The 20,018-nt window shown below is 31.6% G+C and overlaps 1 protein-coding gene across 3 annotated transcripts in view; it reads right to left on the bottom strand.

Moving 5' to 3' along the window:
• Positions 1 to 20,018, bottom strand: part of LOC145276919 (NBAS subunit of NRZ tethering complex-like) — a 199,874-nt gene that overhangs the window by 104,501 nt on the left and 75,355 nt on the right. For all 3 annotated transcript variants that reach the window (XM_080128386.1, XM_080128388.1, XM_080128387.1), the window contains 6 exons: positions 17,617 to 17,681; positions 13,482 to 13,553; positions 12,019 to 12,087; positions 10,643 to 10,717; positions 5,639 to 5,768; positions 1,541 to 1,675 (listed from right to left, as the gene is read on the bottom strand). In XM_080128386.1, coding sequence (XP_079984512.1) covers positions 1,541 to 1,675; positions 5,639 to 5,768; positions 10,643 to 10,717; positions 12,019 to 12,087; positions 13,482 to 13,553; positions 17,617 to 17,681 — 546 coding nt within the window. The remainder of the gene's footprint in view (positions 1 to 1,540; positions 1,676 to 5,638; positions 5,769 to 10,642; positions 10,718 to 12,018; positions 12,088 to 13,481; positions 13,554 to 17,616; positions 17,682 to 20,018) is intronic.

Here is a 20,018-nt window from a genome sequence, read left to right as displayed (position 1 = left end):
ATTAGCTTGGCGACCACATGCACAGATATTTGTATGTTACCTAGCGAATTCTGTGTTATAGGAGAAAATATGGGGAGTTGATGGCCTTCGTCACATAGGGTAGAATTAGCTGCAAAGTTCTTGGCAAATAGTTTGGCCTTGTTTGAAGCTGATGAGATGACCTCTGGTCCATTGATAATGGTTGGGATAGAACGCACACTTCTGTTCAGGATCCTATTTGTTATTTGCCAAAACTGGTGAGAACCAAGCCACTGATCAGCTACTTTGGATTTAACAGACTGAGCATATAGCTCTCTTGCATTTTTTATTACTCTTTTACAGTGGTTGCTGGCGTTCCTGAAAGCAGCTTTAGTCTCAGTGCATCTATTACGTTGGTAGCTACGGAAAAAGTGATTTCTGTGCGCAATAGCAGCAGCACATTCTGGGGAGAACCATGGCTGGCTGGTAGGTTTTTGTTGGAATTTTTTAGATGGTATGAATCGGTATATGCCTACTATTAACCATTCGGTCAGGTCTGATACTATAGAGGACACATCCTTTTTAAACATGGAATGCAGAGGTAGATCAGATATGAATGTACGGAAGCTATCCAAGTCAGCCATGGAGTATCGGTATACAGTACGGTGGAGGGGTACATCTGGGGACTTATTACATTTCATTTTTATCTTAACTGATACGACGGAGTGGTCGGAGGATCCTAGAGGAGAAAGAACGGAACGTGAACATAGCTCAGGGGGAAGTTGAGAGAAAAAGGTCTAGGAGGCTTGCATATTAACCTGTAGTATCGGGCACACGAGTGGGCTTGCGAGCAATCTAGATGAGGTCATAAGCAATGGCAAAATCATGACAGAGCCTCTGCTCACCGTCAGTCTTATTTGAGTGGGTCAGCCATTCCACGTTATGGACGTTGAAGTCACCACAGATGTGGATGTTAACCAAGGGATGTGCAGACAGGATGTGGTCTATTTTCTCAAATATGCTCTTAAAGATTGTAACTCCGCTGTTATGGGGCCGATAGAGAACAAATATAAATGCAGTGGTGTAAGCAAGTGCAACCCGGAAGCACATATAAGGTAAATTAGGATCTTCTCTAGAGAGATCCCTACCACATGGGAAGCCATTTTTAATGTAGGCACATATTCCATGCCCATGGCGATCTTGGGGGTCAGATTTAGATGTTAAGTTAGAGTATCTGTTAATTATGAACTCATCAAGGGAAGCGGTCGGCCCTATTCCAGTTTTGCTTAGAAAGAATATGTCAGGTTTCATCTCTTGTAATTGGGTTTGTTGTTCTGTATTCAACTTTTCTTATTCTAATGTGGAAATGTACCAGGTTGTAAGAAGAAAATTCTATGAATTGTATAATATGTTATACACAATATCATTCTCTTATGAAATAATATATTTTAAAAATTGCATAAAAACAAATAAACTTCTATTTTTAAAATAAATAATAATAATAATAAAAACAAAGACATCTATTTTTCAAATTTAATAAAAACAAATAGACTTCTGAGAAATATGGCAAAATAAAACAGACCTTATTCATTATGAGATGAGCTCTCTGAATATTTGTCATTTTTTGAAGTTCTTTAAATGTCAGCTCAGGTCCAACATGGCAATCATAAACAAGACATTCCATTGTTAGTAAGTCATCCAACAAATCTGAAAGACCCTGCAAAAAGGAAGAGACAACCCGTTTTAGTTGTCAATCAAACTTGAATTATAACTTAGTCTTATTTAAAATAACTTTGCAAATTCTATGACTTTTATTGTGTTAAGAGCAATGGTTGGAAAATAGAAATATGCAATTTAGAAATAATTAGAATATATACATAATACATATAAATATATATCGATAAATTTGGAGTAATGTAATCAAGAAATTTAATACATGAAAATTTAATAGTAAAATGAAATAATTTTGGATTCATAGTATTCAATTTATGTTTTTTAATTTTCTTCTCTTATTACAAAGAGCCAAAATGAATCAAAATAATATCTACCAGATCACTTCACTTCATTAGGAACATACAATAATTTTAGACAACTACAGACAATTTTATAAATTCACCACTTTGTTTTCACTTATACTTGATGGAGGGCATCTATAATAACAGTGAACAATTCAAAACAAAACAAAAAACCTGGAATACGGAACATGCTATATATATATTTCTTTAATAGTTATGTGAAAGAATGTAAAGTACAAAATATGTTTATAGAGAACGTCAGAACGTATAGAATCTGGAACATGCTACTATTTTTGGATAGAATTTTCAAGTTTAATTATTTTTGGATGGTATTTGTGGTTATTAAGTTGTTAGATAAAAGTACAGACTGTGTTTATACAGATGGTGGACCATGTTATTTTCTTTCCTTGATAGGATTTTCAAGTTAAATTCATTTTTTACAGTATTTGTGCTTATTACATTGTTAGAAAAATAAATTAAGAAAAACACAATAGGAATAAATTTTATAAGGAAGACATTTCTTTATTAAGAGTTAGGGCTACAGGAAAGCTTTTTTTTTTACAGAATAATGCTTCAAAATAAGTTAAAACACAAAAAAAGTTATCCAAGTAAGTAGAAGAGTCAGTTATCTTGTCTTTGATAATATTTATTTGTTGTTTTTTTCATCACTTTTTCGTTTTGCCCCTTTCAATTCTTAAATTGTCTGTTGAAAGTACAAATTATTTGGCAAAGACCATACTCCCCATTTTTAGGATGGATTTCTAAAAATGTTATTAGTTCAGCATGGTATGTAATGAACGAAGGAAGGCCTTTTCTTATTGAAACAGAACAAAATGATTTTATATAAAACAAATTAATTAAGAATGGGCGTTTAAATAATAACATTAATAACATTATTATTTTAACATGGTTCGTATTCTGCATAAGTACCGTTTGTTTGTTCCATATAATTTGGATTTAATTGTTTTTATTTACTTGCCTCCTCACACATGAAAATTTAAACACAAGGTCAGTTCTTAAGCTGAGAAACATCCAGCTCCTCAAAAGGAGGAGAACTTTCGGTTTGAACAAAAAAAAAAAAAAAACATTCTTGAAATCTACATCATTGACAGAATAGATTAAATGAAGCATCAGAACAGATACTACTCCTTGTTCCTAGAAAAAAGGCCAAAGAAGGATCTATTCATAAAATAGCGTCATGGGATACATATTAAATATACCAGAAGCCAAATGTTCCTGATAAATATCACATTTTTATGGGTACAATCTCCTTCACAAAAAAAAAATTAGTTTCAGCATTTTCCAATACTGCTTTGTTAACATTTCAGATTCCTACTCCATATTTGAAAAATTAATTTTATAAATGTAAAGACTAGAATTGAATAAAATTATTATTTTCAAATTAAATTTTTTTTTCTTAATAGTTTTAGCTTAAAAGAATAATTCATCAATATGAAACATATTAGCAAATGTATGCTCACTCCAATTGCATATTTTTATTAGTTGTCATGATACATGTTGCATAAATTTTAAGCTGAGTCAGTGGTAATGTAAACTCATTTTTAACAGCAAGGAAAGAAAAGAAAATCTTTAAATTCTCTTTTATAAAGAACTAGCAGGGGTACCCGGCGTTGTCCGAGTGTTTGTTTCCGGGACGCGGGGGGGGGGGGGGTTAAAAAATGTTATGGTAGGTAAGTAGGAAGGATCAAACCCGGAGTCATGAGTAAAAGTAGGAAAATAAAGTGTGAAAAAAAAAAAAAAACATCTGCAACGTTAACAGTTCGGCCACCAAGAAAAGTCCATTCCAGTTGTTTAGGAAAAACAAAAAAAAAAACGACTACGGTAGGTCGGCGCGAACGTGAAAATATAATGTGAATTGTCCAGCACGCTAAGCACTACGCCACAGAGCACTGCAGCTTAGTTTAGTGATTTTAAATAACTTCACATGAAAGAACTACGAAGCCAAACCAGTGTTCTCTTCTCAACTGTTCCTTGTGAACGATCCCCAAACGGTGTTAAGTGATGGCAGGGGGAGGGGGAATTTATTAGAGAGAAAATATTTTACCACTTCCATTGATCTTAACCGATTTTGGCCGTGACTTCTCAGCAGAAAAAGTATAGAAATCTAAGATTATCGAGGAATTTGAGAAATAATAAGCCTATAACACACCTCAGATATTGTTCTGCCGTTTGTGCATATTATATTTGCATGAAATATCTTGATTTCTAATCCTATTAATGTCAAAATCAGACGGGAAAAAATGAGTTCATTTTATTTATATAGAGATAACCATCTCAGGAGGATGAGCAATATGTACAGCATTAGTTTTTAATTTGAATTTATATTTAAATGATTGCTAAACAACAGAATTTAGATGGATAGAATACATCCTCCCATTCTCTAACATTTTTTCTATTTATCTAAAAGAAAAATATCTTATAAATCTCAATTAATAAATTTACTTTTACAATAAAATCGGACATATTGATCAAAATATCGGTGCCCATGAAAACTTTAAACATCTTTCTGTGTCAATATTTTAACTAGTTTATTCATTACTAGCTAGACGCCCGGCATTGCCTGGTTGTACAATATGCTTAAACATGATATTTTAATTTATGCAAATTGCATACATATTATTATAGAATCACTCCTTTATTGAATATTATATATTAATAGGAATAATTTGCCCGGTGGACTAATTCGCAAACAAAAAATAAAAAAATAATGAGGTTGTCCATCAAATTCCATCTGTGTTTGCTTACAATATCAGGTCAGCTGATATTTGGGCTTGACGATGAATGCCCTGGAAAAGTTGCTTCTGATTAATGTTTAGTTTTAAAATATGTAAATGAAAAAATGATTTGCAGTGATATTAAATAGTACCTCTTTTTTTTTTATCGTAAATTGAACTCATTAATAAGAAAAAATTAAAATAAAATGGTGAGGTACACCCAGACTTGAACAGGGGGCCATTTGATCTGGAATCAAATGCTCTACCACTGAGCTATATATCCAAATGGCAATAAATCCGGGCTTTTTATTTTTAAGAAAAAATTATTTGTTTAGATTTTCTTATCTCCCTTGGCCGGTTTAATGTAAAATATTCCCACCCGTAAAAATTATTTTTTAATCTATTCATCTATAAGAGAGAAAAGCTATGTTTAAGGTCTGATTTTTTTCAATACTTATTGGATGAATTTCTGTACAAAACATATCTAAGAACACTGTCAGACATATAAATTACCTTTGTGTGAAATTCTGGAACCTATGAGGAAGGAACACACACACACACACAAAGTTTCTTTTATATAATAGTAGAGATACTAGCCATTCCAATTTCCATAAGTTTAATCTATAATTACCGTCCACTCTTCAAGTTGATATGTATGAAAAATTTGTTAAAATTTCAGAGGATAAAATCATAGTCAATAATAGGCTAAAAAGTAGAGATATTGTGATGTAAGTAGTAACATTGTTTTGCCTACAGAATTTAGAAATCTCAATGATAATAGGATTTTTGCAACAAAACATATTGTTTCATTAAGATTAATAATTGTTTAATGAACTTTGATTTAAATAAAACATCAATGAAAATTTTTTATCTTTTTCAAAAATATATTATCAATCAAAAAATATTTACAGTTGGTGAATATTTTTTTACCTTGGTCCCTCGATCTATTCCGAGCTTGATTAATTCTACAGCATTATCCACCATTCGAGATTCTAACTCAATCTCACAAGCTCTTTCCATATACCAATTTTTTATAACTTCTTTCTTCAATGATACTCCTCTGTAAAGAAATAAAAAAATAGTTCTAAACTATAAAATAATATTATATTAAAAATAGTATTATATCATAAAATTGTTGGACAAGATACTTTCTGTTTGTGACAAACGTAACATTTTAAATTACCCTTCGTTTTAAAGTATGTCATGAGTTTAAAAAATCTTATACAATTAATATATGTAAAATATATAAGTAATCCAATTAAAGCTCAGAAAAAAAATGACCAACATGCAAGAGTTGCTTTAAAAGTATTTCCCTTTTATGATTAATAAAATAGGTTTGATGACATTAAAAAAATCACAAAGAAGCTACCAAGGAAAAACTGGCTCTATTTTATACAGAAGTCACAAGTCATTTTGCTTTATCTTAGACATAAAATTTGAATTAGTCACTACTGGAGAGGAAAATAAATGTATTAAATTTTTTTTGAGAAACCAAATTTTTTAACATAAATACAAATTCAGATTCACCATGAAGAATATCTTTATCTCTACTAATGTAAGTGAGAGAGAGAGAGAGAGAGAGAGAGAGAGAGAGAGAGAGAGAGAGAGAGAGAGTTCCTTATGGACTCCAAAACAGCTGGGCCAGTTTTTGTTTTTTTTAATTTCACACAAATGTACTTTATGTGCCTGGGAGTGTTTTTAGATTGATTTTATATCAGACTGCATGAATAAGTATTGAAAATCAATAATCAAAAAAATCCAATTAACAGGGACACAGTCCGATTTGGACCAAAATTAACACCCTTATACAGCCTATAAGGTAATTTGAGAAGTTTTTTTATCATACAAACAGAAGGGTACGGCATATGAAATTAACAGTAGGTTGTTTGATAAGATAGGGGCACATTCAAAATGAATGTTTCTGTTTAGAGCACAATTGACTCATGATACTTGACTTTTGCATTTTACAGTTTTATCCAAGCTTTTATATAACAATAATTTTATAAAATCAACAATAGGTTCTATACAGTGCAATGTAGATTACAATATATTGTGGACCAAGTCACTGAGGGAAGGCATGTGAAACTTCCTGCTGGTGCACTGTGGTGCATTCCCAACTAGAGCAGGCAATTGATTTGATTAAAAAGAATGGGTGATTTCACAGATTTTGATGACAATAAAAGTATTGGAAATGTAGAACATTCATTGATCCTTATTCAATACTGGGCAACATTAAGTCTCTAATATCTAATTTCGGCAAAATTAAGCAATAATAGTCTCTTCAGAAAATAATGCTTTCAACTTAAACATTTGTGACATAAATTATTTTAGGTATTTTAACAATAGTTAACAGAAGAATTTTTAAAGGATATACTGTTAACAAAAAAAAATCAACTCTTCAGATTACTATTGGTAAAGACCAAAATCTCAGTTTTTAAAACTAAATTGTCTAGTAAGTTTAATATAAAATGATCCCCCGAACTCCATTACAATCTTCCTCTAAAAATATTTTTATTTTATTTTTTTTAAAGTCTTTGGATTCTATTTAACTTAGGTTATAAAAATGCATTTTGAAAAACATACATATTCAATAATTTAGAGTTTGCTATTTAAGTTTAACATAAAATGATCTCCTGTTTGAAATTCTGAAGATGGCTTATTACTCAGATCGAAAAGTCAAGTACAGCGGCCATTTTATGTTAAGATTACATTAAAAGCTAAACCTCTTGCAAAAATTTGAATAGCAAAAGAAAAAAATAAAATAGAGAGTTGATGACAGTGTCATTTAATTCTGCCAAGATTTTAGAAACATTTTATTCAGAAAAATAATGTCTATAAATTACAGCAATGGTTTTATTTTTAGTTTATTTTAAGTTTTTTTAATAATTATTATTGTTCTTTAATATTTAAATAATTTAAAAAATGAACTTGCTATTTTTATCAGCAAAAGTTGCAAAAATAAGATAAATTAAGAGTCTGCGATATAAATTATTTCAAAATTTAAAAGAGAACCAAAAAACATGCTTATTTTTAATTTTTGTAAAGCGCTTCCTTATTAAATTATATTTCCATTTATTTTTTCTCCAAATGGTCTTTCTCTTACAGTAATTCAAAATATCAATTAAAATCTATGTCATCACATTAAATTTTGAAAATAATGATCTAGCGCTATAAATTATGAAAATGACAACTTTTCAAATATTAAAGGAAATCTTTGAACTTTTTCTAAACTTCGTTTTCATCTCAATATTGTCATAATTGAATGAATCAATCTAGAGTTATGAAAGTGTCATTTCATTATGTATTATGATAAATTTAAAATATGTTAAAATCAGAGCACAAAAAACAAAATGAAAGAAACAGGTGAATATTTTTAATGACAGGATTATTTTCCATTTCTGCTCAAATTTATTAAGGAATGCAGTTTATATTGAATATGTTTTATTTCTATAGAACATTTTAGACTCTTTTTTTTTCATTAGTTACATTATTTTTAAATTACACTTTTTAACCTATTAAAAATGAACAACAGTTCTAGCTGTTGAGTTAGAATGAGTGCTTTATGCCAAAACGATGATTGAATATGGTTAAATTTGCACTCATTTTTGCATTAAATACTAATCCCTACTAATACCTCTTAATGCCTAACTGTGCATTAAATGAATACCACAAAGGTCTATAAAAAATTTCAGCTAGATTGGACCAGAAGTTTCCAAAAAAACTTCTAGAGTAAATGTGGTATTGTGGTCACTCATCCCTATTGATCTTTAACTGTGCATTGAACGGATGCCATAATACTTAGTTAATTGCATTTTTCATAACAAAGGTTCATACAAAATTTCATTCAGATCAGTTTCTGAAAAAAAATAGAATGGACAAACAGATAGACTAAGAGAAATATAATATAGATAATTTTCACAAGAAAGGAAATTAAAATAGGAAGGAAAGGTTTAAAACCTCAAGACAGAAGTTGAAACGGTAGATCATCAAAGAGGAAATACAGGGTGGGGCAGAGCAACTTGCTTATTGTGTTTTAATTGATACTAGCGAGGGGGGGGTACCTGGCGTTGCCCGGGTGTTTGGAGGTGTGTGTGGTTTTGGGTAAATCAAAATTGGGGGGTAAAATAAAAAAAAAGTTTTGGTAGGTAAGTATGAGGATCGAACTCGAACCCTTGAGGCAAAGTTGGAAATTAAAGTGTGAAAAAAAAACATGCGACGTTAACCATTGGGCCACCACGAAATACTAACGGAAACATGTTTGAATTTATTTATTTAAGTATTAAAAAACAGAAATGACACATGTCCGCAATAAAAGTTAACTCCGTGACTTCTATTTGACCTCATTAATGAGGTCAAATAGAAGTCACGGAGTTAACTTTTGCTGCGGGGCAAGCATTTGGGTTTGTTTACCCAACTTTGACTGGCTTTTTCCCCAAGATGTTGGGGAGGGGAAACCAGCTCCCCATTGTCCAGATTGAATAGCAATTGTCTGATATAAGGAGTTTGGCCCCACATTGATCAAAGCTGATTGCTTCTGGACGTTTCCCGGTGCGATTGCCGGGAACAGTGCCTTAGCTTTGAATTAGTTTCGCTTTTTATACGAAAAAACTGAACGAATACAAGACGGGCTGAAATAGCAATAATTTTGTAAAAATCGACGTAAATAAATCTAGACATGACGTGCTTTCCCAAATCCTAGATATTATTATATAGGACCTATATAAACAGTTGTAAGCGATCGTAACGACCCCGGGAGCGTGTGCAAAAGAAGCCTTTGCGAGACATACACGAAATGGTCACACACATTTTGCCTTTTATATATATAGACTAGTGTTGCCGGAGTGTTTGTAGGTGTGTGCGGTGTTAAATAAAAAAGAAATCGGGGAGGGGGGGGTAAAAGTTGGTAGGATTGAACCCGAAGCCCTGAGGCGAAGTTTAAAAATAAAATCGGCCAGCCAGAATGAGTTAGTGAAAGATGTTTGAATTTATTTAAGTAAGAACCAAATTGACAGGTGCGCGCACGGAAGTCGTTGAGCGTTGCGACAACGACGAGGTCAATGACCAGGTTTATTTGTTATAAGTGAAAAAAAGAAAACAACGTTAAAACTTAAGTGTGGGCTCCTCCCCACACTTAAGTTTTAACGTTGTTTTCTTTCTTAATCAAAACATTGAAAAAAAAAACACAAAAAAAAATAACGTAAGGCAAACAAACGATGAAAACAGAAAACGAACACGTGAAAAATGGCTTAAATAAGCCTGTTTCGATATAAAATTTTTTTAAATCAGTGGGTACCCGGGTGTTTTTGGGTGTGTGGTCGGGGGTGGATAAGCGAAGTAAAAAAACAACAGAAAAACGAACGTTACGTGAAAAATGGCTTAAATAACACTGGTTCAATATATTAAATTTAAAAAATCGAAAAAAAAAAAGACATCTCACACTACGATTCAAACCCAAAACGTTTAGATAATGAACCAACGCGCAAACAAACTGGCCTAAAGCGACGTACATGAAATTTAGTCAGTTTTTCAACTATTTAAAGTAAATCAGGTCATGACGTCATCTGACGCATGCGTAGAACTGGTCGTCGTCATGAGAGGGCCGTTTTTGTTGACCCCCCCCCCTGTCGAAAATTGTCGATTTCAGGGTGAAAAAAAATGAACGTTTTTGGCCAATTTTTCAATATTTTTCGAGTGAAGGATGGAGCTTTAATATGATACCGAGTTTGTGAATTTTTGTGTCTGTCGAAAGTTTTTAGCGGACACACAAACACACATACAAACATACATACATACACACATTTTCGCCTTTATATTTATAGATTCCAAATAAGCAAGTTGCTTTGCCTACACGCACACCCCCCCCTGTACTAAGGACTAAGATAGAGGAATAATTAGATAAAAACAAAAAAGGTTTTTTTTTTAATCTTTTCTTACTTGAATTTTAACAGTGATTGATTTTCTTCATATAAATTAGCCCCTAAATCAACTTGAATTGGATCAATGGCAGATCTGAAATAAAAATGTAAAAATTTCATTCACAGTTATATTTTAGGAATTGTTTTAAAATTAATCATGGAATAAGTAAAAATAAAATATTTGAAATCTATTTACAAACAAAATACATTTTTCAATCTTAATCTTTTCTTGAAATTTAAATTAAAAAAATATGCTGACAGATACCAACAAATCTATCTGGAAAGTATACAACTATTTATAACAACATACATATTGTAATGTACCTAAATGTTATATGAATTTTCATATTTATCTTACTTTGAATCCTGTCTACTTTTTAATGAAGTTTGCAAAGATTTTATCATGAATGTTTTGTTTTTTTGTTTAATCTTGTTTACAGTAAAAAAAATTTTTTCAAAGCATTTAGAAAAATGTAGATTCTTCAGCAAGTCATATTTGGCTTGTGAGTGGTCAGACATGAGTGATAAAATATGCTGCCAAAATCTGAAGAAATTAGGATATTCAAAATATTTGGATATTAGCAAACACTTCAAAAAAAAAATCTAGATTTGTTATAGTGTTACACTTGGCAATCTTAATCTCAAATTTTCTAGATATCACTTTCAACAGATTTTACTTGGAAGCAGCAGTACCATCATTTTCTTTATTGCCAAGAAATCTTAATCCTTCTGAATAGTTTCTTTGCATGAATGTTCAAATATTAAGCAGCATTTGATGCTAATTTGTAAATGTGGTGATAATGTGAACCAAGTAACTACATGTAAGGTTTTTTATCTGATAAGTTGCAAAGTTATACCAAGGAAGTATCATTGGTATAAGTGATATCCATTGGTAAAAGACCTTTTCAACTTTTTCCAAGATGATAGCAATTGTGATAATTTACACCAATACTTAATATCATTTTATTATCTACCAATTTTTCTATTTTACATACTTTTCCAGCTATACCTGTTATTTCTAGCTCTCTATTTAGCCCTATTCTTAATATGTGCCCCTTGTTTTCTTTTGGAATTTATCTATAAACTAGCTAAAGTAGCCATCAACAGTTTCTCAACCTTTTCTCTTCTGCCTTTCATGCAAACTAAAATAATTTTTCTTGGATATATCATCAAGAAATATAAAAAAAACTATATATATATGAAAAAAAAACTATATAATATATATGAAAAACTATATAACATATTATATATGAAAAACTATATAACATATAAATGAAAAAAACTATATAACATAAATGAAAAAAACTATATAACATAATTTAAAAAACTATATAACATATAGATGATAAAAATATGTATAACATAAATAATGTCTAAAGCTTTTCTGTGGATTACCTGTGTGCTTCACACCAGTCTTCTTCTCGTCTTTGATCTTCTTCCCAAGGAAACAACATATCATCAGGCCTATGAGATATAACAGGCAAATTTTACTTTTTGATTGATATATAAGACATAAAAAAAACTTAACATCATTAACATAAATCAATTAAACTAAAATGACTCATAAAATACTCAATTTTGTGACTGAAAAACAGAAATTTAATAGATTTTCTAACTGCTTAGTTGAATTTGTTATGTTTATGTAACCCTATACTCCATTGGCTTTGCATCGTCAAACCTATCCGTGAATGAATAAATCTGTCAACACTCTTTTGATTTGGGCCACAGGTATGATGGGGTAAATTTGTGAGAACAATTAAAGTTAACTGAAAGAAGATGACAAAATACTGTTGATATTTTGAACACTAAAGTTTAAAAAAAAATACATCTATTAAATTCCAAGTCAAACAGCAGCTAATTGATTTAACAAAAATTCAATCAGCATCTGGAGTATTTAAGTGCCTGCATTTTGACTTTACCACTAGGATACTTCAATTAAAAGTCAAATATGAACAGGCAAAATTATAGAGAACCAAATGAGGTATAGGTTGTTTAAACAGTTACATTCAATTTAGCTTAAATTTGCGGGGTTTTTTTTTAATGACAAGTGTGGACTTTTCTTTTTGGCACCACTGTATGTATTAGCCAGTTATAGTCGGTGAAATCACAGAATCTGTGGAACGTGTAGATTTCGCCCCGGTAGAAGTGGTAGGACTAAATATTTAGAGAGAAAAATAGGGACTCCTTCCTCTATAGATGTTGTGATTGTAATGGTGTTGCTCATAGGATGAAATGCAGTATATTTATATCACGGCTGAATGTGTCTAAAATGGTGTTCAAAAGCTACTTAAGATATAGTGATCAGATGCATTGAATTTGTATGTGGCATCTATTGTTGCAAACCTATGATACTTTGGTCCAGAGGGGAATTTCTGTAGTCCTTTTATCATATGGAGATGAATTCCCTTCATTCTTGTGGCAATTGTTTGGTGGTCCAGAGGTAAAGACTTAACTGGTGGAGTCAAAGGTGGCTTTGTGGCTGGGTTCAAATTTCCCGACTGGCAGAAATTGTCATCCTACACTGATGATTGCATAAGCATGAAACATTAGTGTTTGTAGGTATAAAAAATAATTATTATTTGTTTTATATATATATATATATATGTGTGTGTGTGTGGAGGTTGAGATAAGATCTAATAGTATTACTCAGGACATACAGACTCCACTGTCACCATCAAGCTACTCTACTGGCATATTTGATTTAATCATTTCCACCTTTTCTTGCTATTTTTAATATATTATTAGATCACATGTTTCTCTTTCATTTTGCATTTATTAAAATAATGGTTGCCTTTTAAAATTTCTATAGGTCTGGATATGATATTCATGTTCAAGGTTTAAAAACAAAAAACGCTTACCCAACTTCTGGAAGCAGGTGACTATACTCTCTAGGTGATGTTGTTTCTGGGAAGTTAGATAAAATCGCTAACCTATAAAAATCAGAAATATTATTTAATAAAACAAAAAATAAAATTTTAACATATGCTTTAAAAATTAAAAATACATCTGTGATTATTAGTTCCTTTATTTTACGTCATTTTCAACTTCTAAATACTTTACATCATATAACAATAATCTTTTGGAAAAGTAAAAACATTTAAATTATGAGAGATAAACTTTCTTTTTATATCCACAATTTAAGTCCATTGAACCTCTTTTCATTATATGAAAGAATTTTATTAATGAAAGATCAAAACCAAAGTTTGAAAAAATAAATCTAAATACTCATGACTTTTCATTTATTTTTATATTAATCTGTACACACACACACACACACACATACACAAAATAATTTCAAAAAGTATTTTTTATTTTTTTTACGGTTACATTTTTAATGTAATCTTTATATGTAAGATTCTAATATTTTTCTTGCACGCAAGAACGTATAATCATCAATGTAAGATAATTTTGATATAATCTCGGAAAATAAAGTAAAAAAAATTAAATTGAAACACAGGAACATACAAAAATAATTAAATTAAAAAATGGAAAGAATTATACAAAAGTTCCACGTCGGTAAGTACGGATGCACATTCTTGAAAAGAAAAGAAAAAAAATGCTTGATATGCCGGAACACTGTTAAATAATAATGACATTATGTCACTAATGTGCTTCAGTACTTCTTGGAATTTCGCCGACATGTCTTTTTTTTTTTTTGACACGAAACTAATCTTGTTGCTACCATAGCCATATTTTTTGATAATTATTACCCGTTTTAGCAAAAGTTAAGTACATTTATTGTATTAATTCATTATTTTTAGACTATAGCTTAATACTTCACTTGGAAATAATTTCAGAAAACTTATATTTCTCTTGCCAGAAAAATGTAAACACAATATTTGTTATAATCAATTTTTACGTGAAATGTATGGTTTTTCAGATTTTAGATAAAATTATTCCATGTATTTTTTATTTCACACACTATTTTTTCTTTGAGAAATTAACTTTGAGCTGTAATCTTTGAAACATAATCAAAAAGTAACCAAAATTTTTTAAAATATTATGATTAGCCAGCGTTCAAAACCAGGTCACATACCTAAGCAGCCATTACAATTACCTGTACCTAATATATATATAAGAGGCCGTATTTTACCATCTAAATTTCATGTGTTCATGGTATATACAGACACTATGTAAATTGGATGACAATGCTGTAAAAAGAGTCACTCTTTTTCTAAATGATCAAAGAGACATTAATATTTGAGAATGCTTGAATCAATAGAGAATGAGAGGGGCAAGAGAAATGCATAAATAGCTAAATAAGAGATGAGTGAGTTTGTTCAGTTAATTACAAATTACGTCTAACAAGAATAATCAAAACAGCATTTTTTCAAACATCACCCAATCCCAGAATTAATGTACATTTTAGCATGTATTTTGTGTTATTAAAATACATAAGAAAAACAAATAACCATTCATTGATATCGACTCAGCTTTGATACAATAATAACAAAAATATTTAAGTTATGAAAGATATAATTCCATTAACTGAAATTATTTTCATTTAAGAAAGAAAAACTGTTACAAGTATTACATGTGACATAATAATTATACAAACCTGAGTCGAGACAATTACCCATGGAGTAAGTCACAAAAATATATTTCTTATATGGAACAATCATGTTAGCACACTGGTTATCGCCAGACCACCGAAGTGAAGCAACATTGAGCCTGGCCAATACCAGATGGGTGACCATTTGGGAACGTGAGGTGCTGTATGCACTGCGAGGTAAAAATACCACGTTGGGAAACTGGCACGATCTATCCTTCTCAAGGGTAGATGGACCTCTCTTAAGCCGTGGTAGGCAACTCATCTAGTGATGGCATCATGATAAAAAAAAATACCCTTGATAGCCTTGGCGAAGCATCAAGTATTTCCACCCATTAAAAAAAACATGAAAGACTCTGCGGAATTTGTTCACGTTTCATCTGCGCCTATTGGCATTGGATGAAACAACTTTCTTCTACATTTTTTTTTTTCTTTCTCTGCTTTGAGTCAATGCAAGTTCATGCCCAATCTACTGGATAGGAGGGAACCAGACAATATAGATATATTCATATGCAGGTATATCAAATTTTTCTTTTATCCTCTTGATCATGAACAAATATTTTCTTTGTGATCATATAATTGCAAAATAAAAATTTGATTGAAAAAGAGCGTTGGCAACAATATCTGATGCTGGGAGCATCCTCATCATCTCGTTTGTAGATTTACAGAAGATGAGAACCAGGATTATCTTGGAGACAAAACCAAAATAGACTATAGAAATAAAGGATTACTTGTATTTATTAATCCTCTCGGCAAATTAGTAATATTCAAATTAAGGGTATTTGCAGAGAAAGCAAATTTTTCTGTAAGAAATAACTCAATTGCTGCTGAAGTCAGGGCATTGGATCATTTCCCTTCTTATGCAAAAAGCGTATGTGTCAACGTGAAAAAAAAAAAAAAAACAGTACCAAGGTGTAACAAAAGAGAAATGTACATGATGTGACAAGCATTGAAAAATAATAGCATTTGTTTCAAGAATGGAACAGATGGAAATAGAAATAACTGAGTTGTTTTAATCTTGTGACTTATTTGTTGTATGACTTTGTTCCAGATGAGACAACAGTTTTATTTTCCTGTTTAAATGTATTTCTGTGCATCACTTTCAGTTTTGAAAAGTTAATGCATTGATCCTGGGTTCCAATGCAGACATTACAATTTAAGTTAGCTAGGATCAGTTGCATGGTTCCACAGACAGGGAGTTCTTAAAAAGAAATTTTGTTCATGAAAGTTCCATTTAGTTTTAGATACACAGAGGAAGAAAGGAAAAGTATTTACAATAGTTGTAGCTAGATAAGTTTTGCAGTGAAAGTTTTACTAAGGGGGTGGGGATCAAACATTGGAGCTCAGTCAAGTACAGCATCTCATACAAATGCAAGGAAGCATGGAAAAAAACTTTTAAAATCTTTTCACAGTTGTTTGCCTTTGAAGAATTCATAGTAACATGACTCCTGATACAATCATCTACTTATAAAGTCAGATACATTTTGATAGAGTATTGCTGCCACATCTGAGGAGGTACTGAGCAGAGCACTCTTTCTTGCCTTGACAAAATCGACTTTGTAATCTAGTGGGAGATAATCTCTTCTGTTCTCTATAGTCTCTTTCTCACAGAAAAGAAGATGCTAATCTTTATTGTTATTTCAATGGAAGTGCTTGACCAAGCTTCAATCTTTGGTTTGTCTCTGTAAGACATTACTCGGCAAGAACATTTGTCTTACAACAACTAGAAAGAGTTTTTTTTTTTTTAACTTCATGTACTTAACATCAAACGAAATTTCATGAACAGAGTGTCTTTTCAAAAATGTTTCATCTGTGGAACACATTACTCTAGGACTGCTTCCCACTTGTCATAAACCATACTCATAAATAACTAAATTCAACTGTCAATCTATCCATCTCATTAAACCTATCCTCAAGTGGCTTTTAAACCTTGATAAGTTGTCATGCATCAGTACAAATATTTTTTTTTAATTAGCAAAATATGCTTCAAAATTCAGAACAGTCATTTCAATACTTTGTGCTTGATTTGCAGCATTTGTTAAGTCTCTGCCAAAAAAAGGCATGATAATCCAGAAAAATATAATTTACTCTTTGTAAACTTGAATTGTAATGTCTTTGAATTTGCAGTCCTTGAAAATATTGATCAAGAAATTCTCCAGACAATTCAGCTCTGGTTGCGAATAAATATCTCTGATATAGTTCATTGTTTTCATGGACAAAAGCTCCCTCCAGAATACTGATAGCTCCATACAAACGGATTAGTTTGTATGCCTCAGAATATATACAATCTGACCTTTCAATTGTTAGCTGTCCTTTATAATACTGAAGATCATTTACATACAAATATAACAGTAAACTATATATATATATATATATATATATATATATATATATATATAATTAAAAAAATATGACATTCAAAATGAAAATAAAGAAACAACTACCTGTGTGGCAAGACATCAGCTCCATGATAGATGAACAGTGCTTCAACTGCCACAGTTTCACTGTCCTTTAAAAAAAAAAAACAAAAAAAAAAAACACCATTTTGAAAATAAATATAACATAAAATAAATATGATTTAAAATAAAAACAAAATTGTACAAAACAAAAATATGACTGTGTATTCCAGATACTGGTTAAGAACTAATAGATTCATTTAATTTTATGTTTCAAAAGTTTTGGGATGAGCATATTATATTATTCAGACTATTATTTCCATCTTGTTTCTTATTTTCACAATGTTTCTGCCCTTCTTCAGTAGTTTTCATTTCAAATTGGGATAGCTTTATGTTGAGTCAGAGTTCAATATAATGATTCACATGTCCAAAAAGAAGCACCTGAAAAAGGTAGAAGTTTAGGAACGATGGATGGGTTATTTAACCAGCATATCAACCTTTGTGGGTCATTTGATGCTGAGGAGGTTATTTTGTTATGTTTGTTTATTGTTTATTAGGTAATTTGATTTTGCTGGAAAGGTTGTTTGGTTGTATTTTGTCTGTTATTTGGGTTTTAGGTTTTTCTGAAGTGGTTATTTGGTTATGTTTGTTTGTTGTTTATTAGGGTTTTAGATTTTGTTATATAATCTTGTTTCTCTTAGGAATTTCAGGATATTGCCAGGGTCCAGTCCGTGAAAAAGATCTTTTGACTACCTTCACGGTAGTACCTCATTCGTATTTGCTGGAGATCCACGCAGTCTATTAGGATATGTTTCACTGTGTAAAGCTCATGACATGACACACAGATACGAGTGACTGATCCTGGTGTGTCCTATTTGAAGTCTTGTCATTACTGTTTCTTCTCTTCTTGTCTTCCCAGCTAGAGGTCCCGCCCTCCGTTCTTTTCCCGAGGTTGGGCTTCACCTGCTGGAGCTTGTTATTCTTGCAGGCATTTCATGACTCCTGCCACTTGGAAGTGATGTATTTGCTGATTAGTGGTTTGTAATCAGTGTGAGGTACTTTTGTATTGCTGATATTCATTTTTAAAGATTTTTTTGCTGCTGTATCTGCTTTTTCGTTGCCTTTGAGTCCTATGTGGCTGGGAATCCAGCAGAATACAATGTCAGTGTTTTTGGAAAGGGAGGTGATTCTTTCCAGGAGGTATATGATTAAGGGGTTGTTCAAGTTTCTGTTATTTAATGACGTTAAGACTGAAAGTGAATCAGATGATATTAAGTATTATTTATTTTATTAAGTATTGTTTGACTTGGTTTTTTGGATGATGTCTAAAGCTAGGTCTATGGCTGTTGATTCAGCACTAAAAATTGAGCAGTTGTCTGGGAGACGTTTTTGTAGTATAATGTTGTTAGATATGGCTGCACTTCCAGCTTTGTTTAGTTCATTGGAGCAATCTGTGTAGATGTGTGTCCAGTTTTGATATTGTTCTAATATATTATTGAAGTTATTTGTATAAGTTAGGGGATGTGTGTTGGATTTAGAAGATTTTGTTACATTCTTGAGGTTTAAATTTACCGATGGCTGCTTAATTAGCCAAGGTGGAGATTTTGGTTTGAGGGAAACATGGATTTCTGTGGTAAGAAGGTCTTTTATACGTAGGCTGTATGGTTTAATAATATTTTCTCTTCCATTGAAGAAGTTTATGTGTTGTGGGTGGAAAACACAATTGTTTGCAGGGTTTGATGGACATGACGAGAGTTTTAAGCAGTATTGAAGGGCTAGTTTTTTCCGTCTAAGTGTCAGTGGAGGTTCGTTAGACTCGGTGTATAGGCTTTCCACTGGTGAAGTGGTGAAGGCTCCGAGAGCCAGTCTTAAGACTTAGTGGTGTATTGTGTTTAGTTCTTTTATATATGATTCTCTGGTTGCCCCATATATGAAGCATCCATAATCCAGCTCGGATCTTATTAAGGAACGGTATAGTTTAAGTAGTGTGGTTTTGTCAGCGCCCCAGTCAGTGTGGGCTAGGACTTTGATCAGTTTAATGGCCTTGTGATATTTTGTTTTTAGATTTTTTATGTGAGGTATAAAGGTCAGTTTCCTGTCGTATATTAAGCCCAGGTACTTGTGTTGTTCAACGACAGGGATGATATTGTTATCCAGTTTTAGAATGGGATCATGATGAGTTCTTTAGAGTTTACAGAAATGAACACATTTTGTTTTTTCTTTTGAGAATTTAAAACCATTTTCTGTGGTCCATTCGTTTATTTTATTTCGACAAAGTTGCAGTTTTCGTTCAGCTGTGGTTATGTATTTTGATCGGTAGCAGATGAGTAAGTCGTCCATGTATAGGGCACAGTTAGTACCAGGGTTTATGTTTTCAATGATTTTATTTATTTTTATGTGGAAAAGGGTGACGGATAAGATGTTACCCTGAGGTACCCCCATTTCTTGTT

This window comes from Euprymna scolopes, chromosome 5 (assembly GCF_053919585.1).
Source record: "Euprymna scolopes isolate OS-2025 chromosome 5, ASM5391958v1, whole genome shotgun sequence".
NCBI lineage: Eukaryota > Metazoa > Mollusca > Cephalopoda > Sepiida > Sepiolidae > Euprymna > Euprymna scolopes.
Note: the sequence above shows the minus strand (reverse complement) of the source record. Positions and strands in the feature narration are given on the sequence as shown.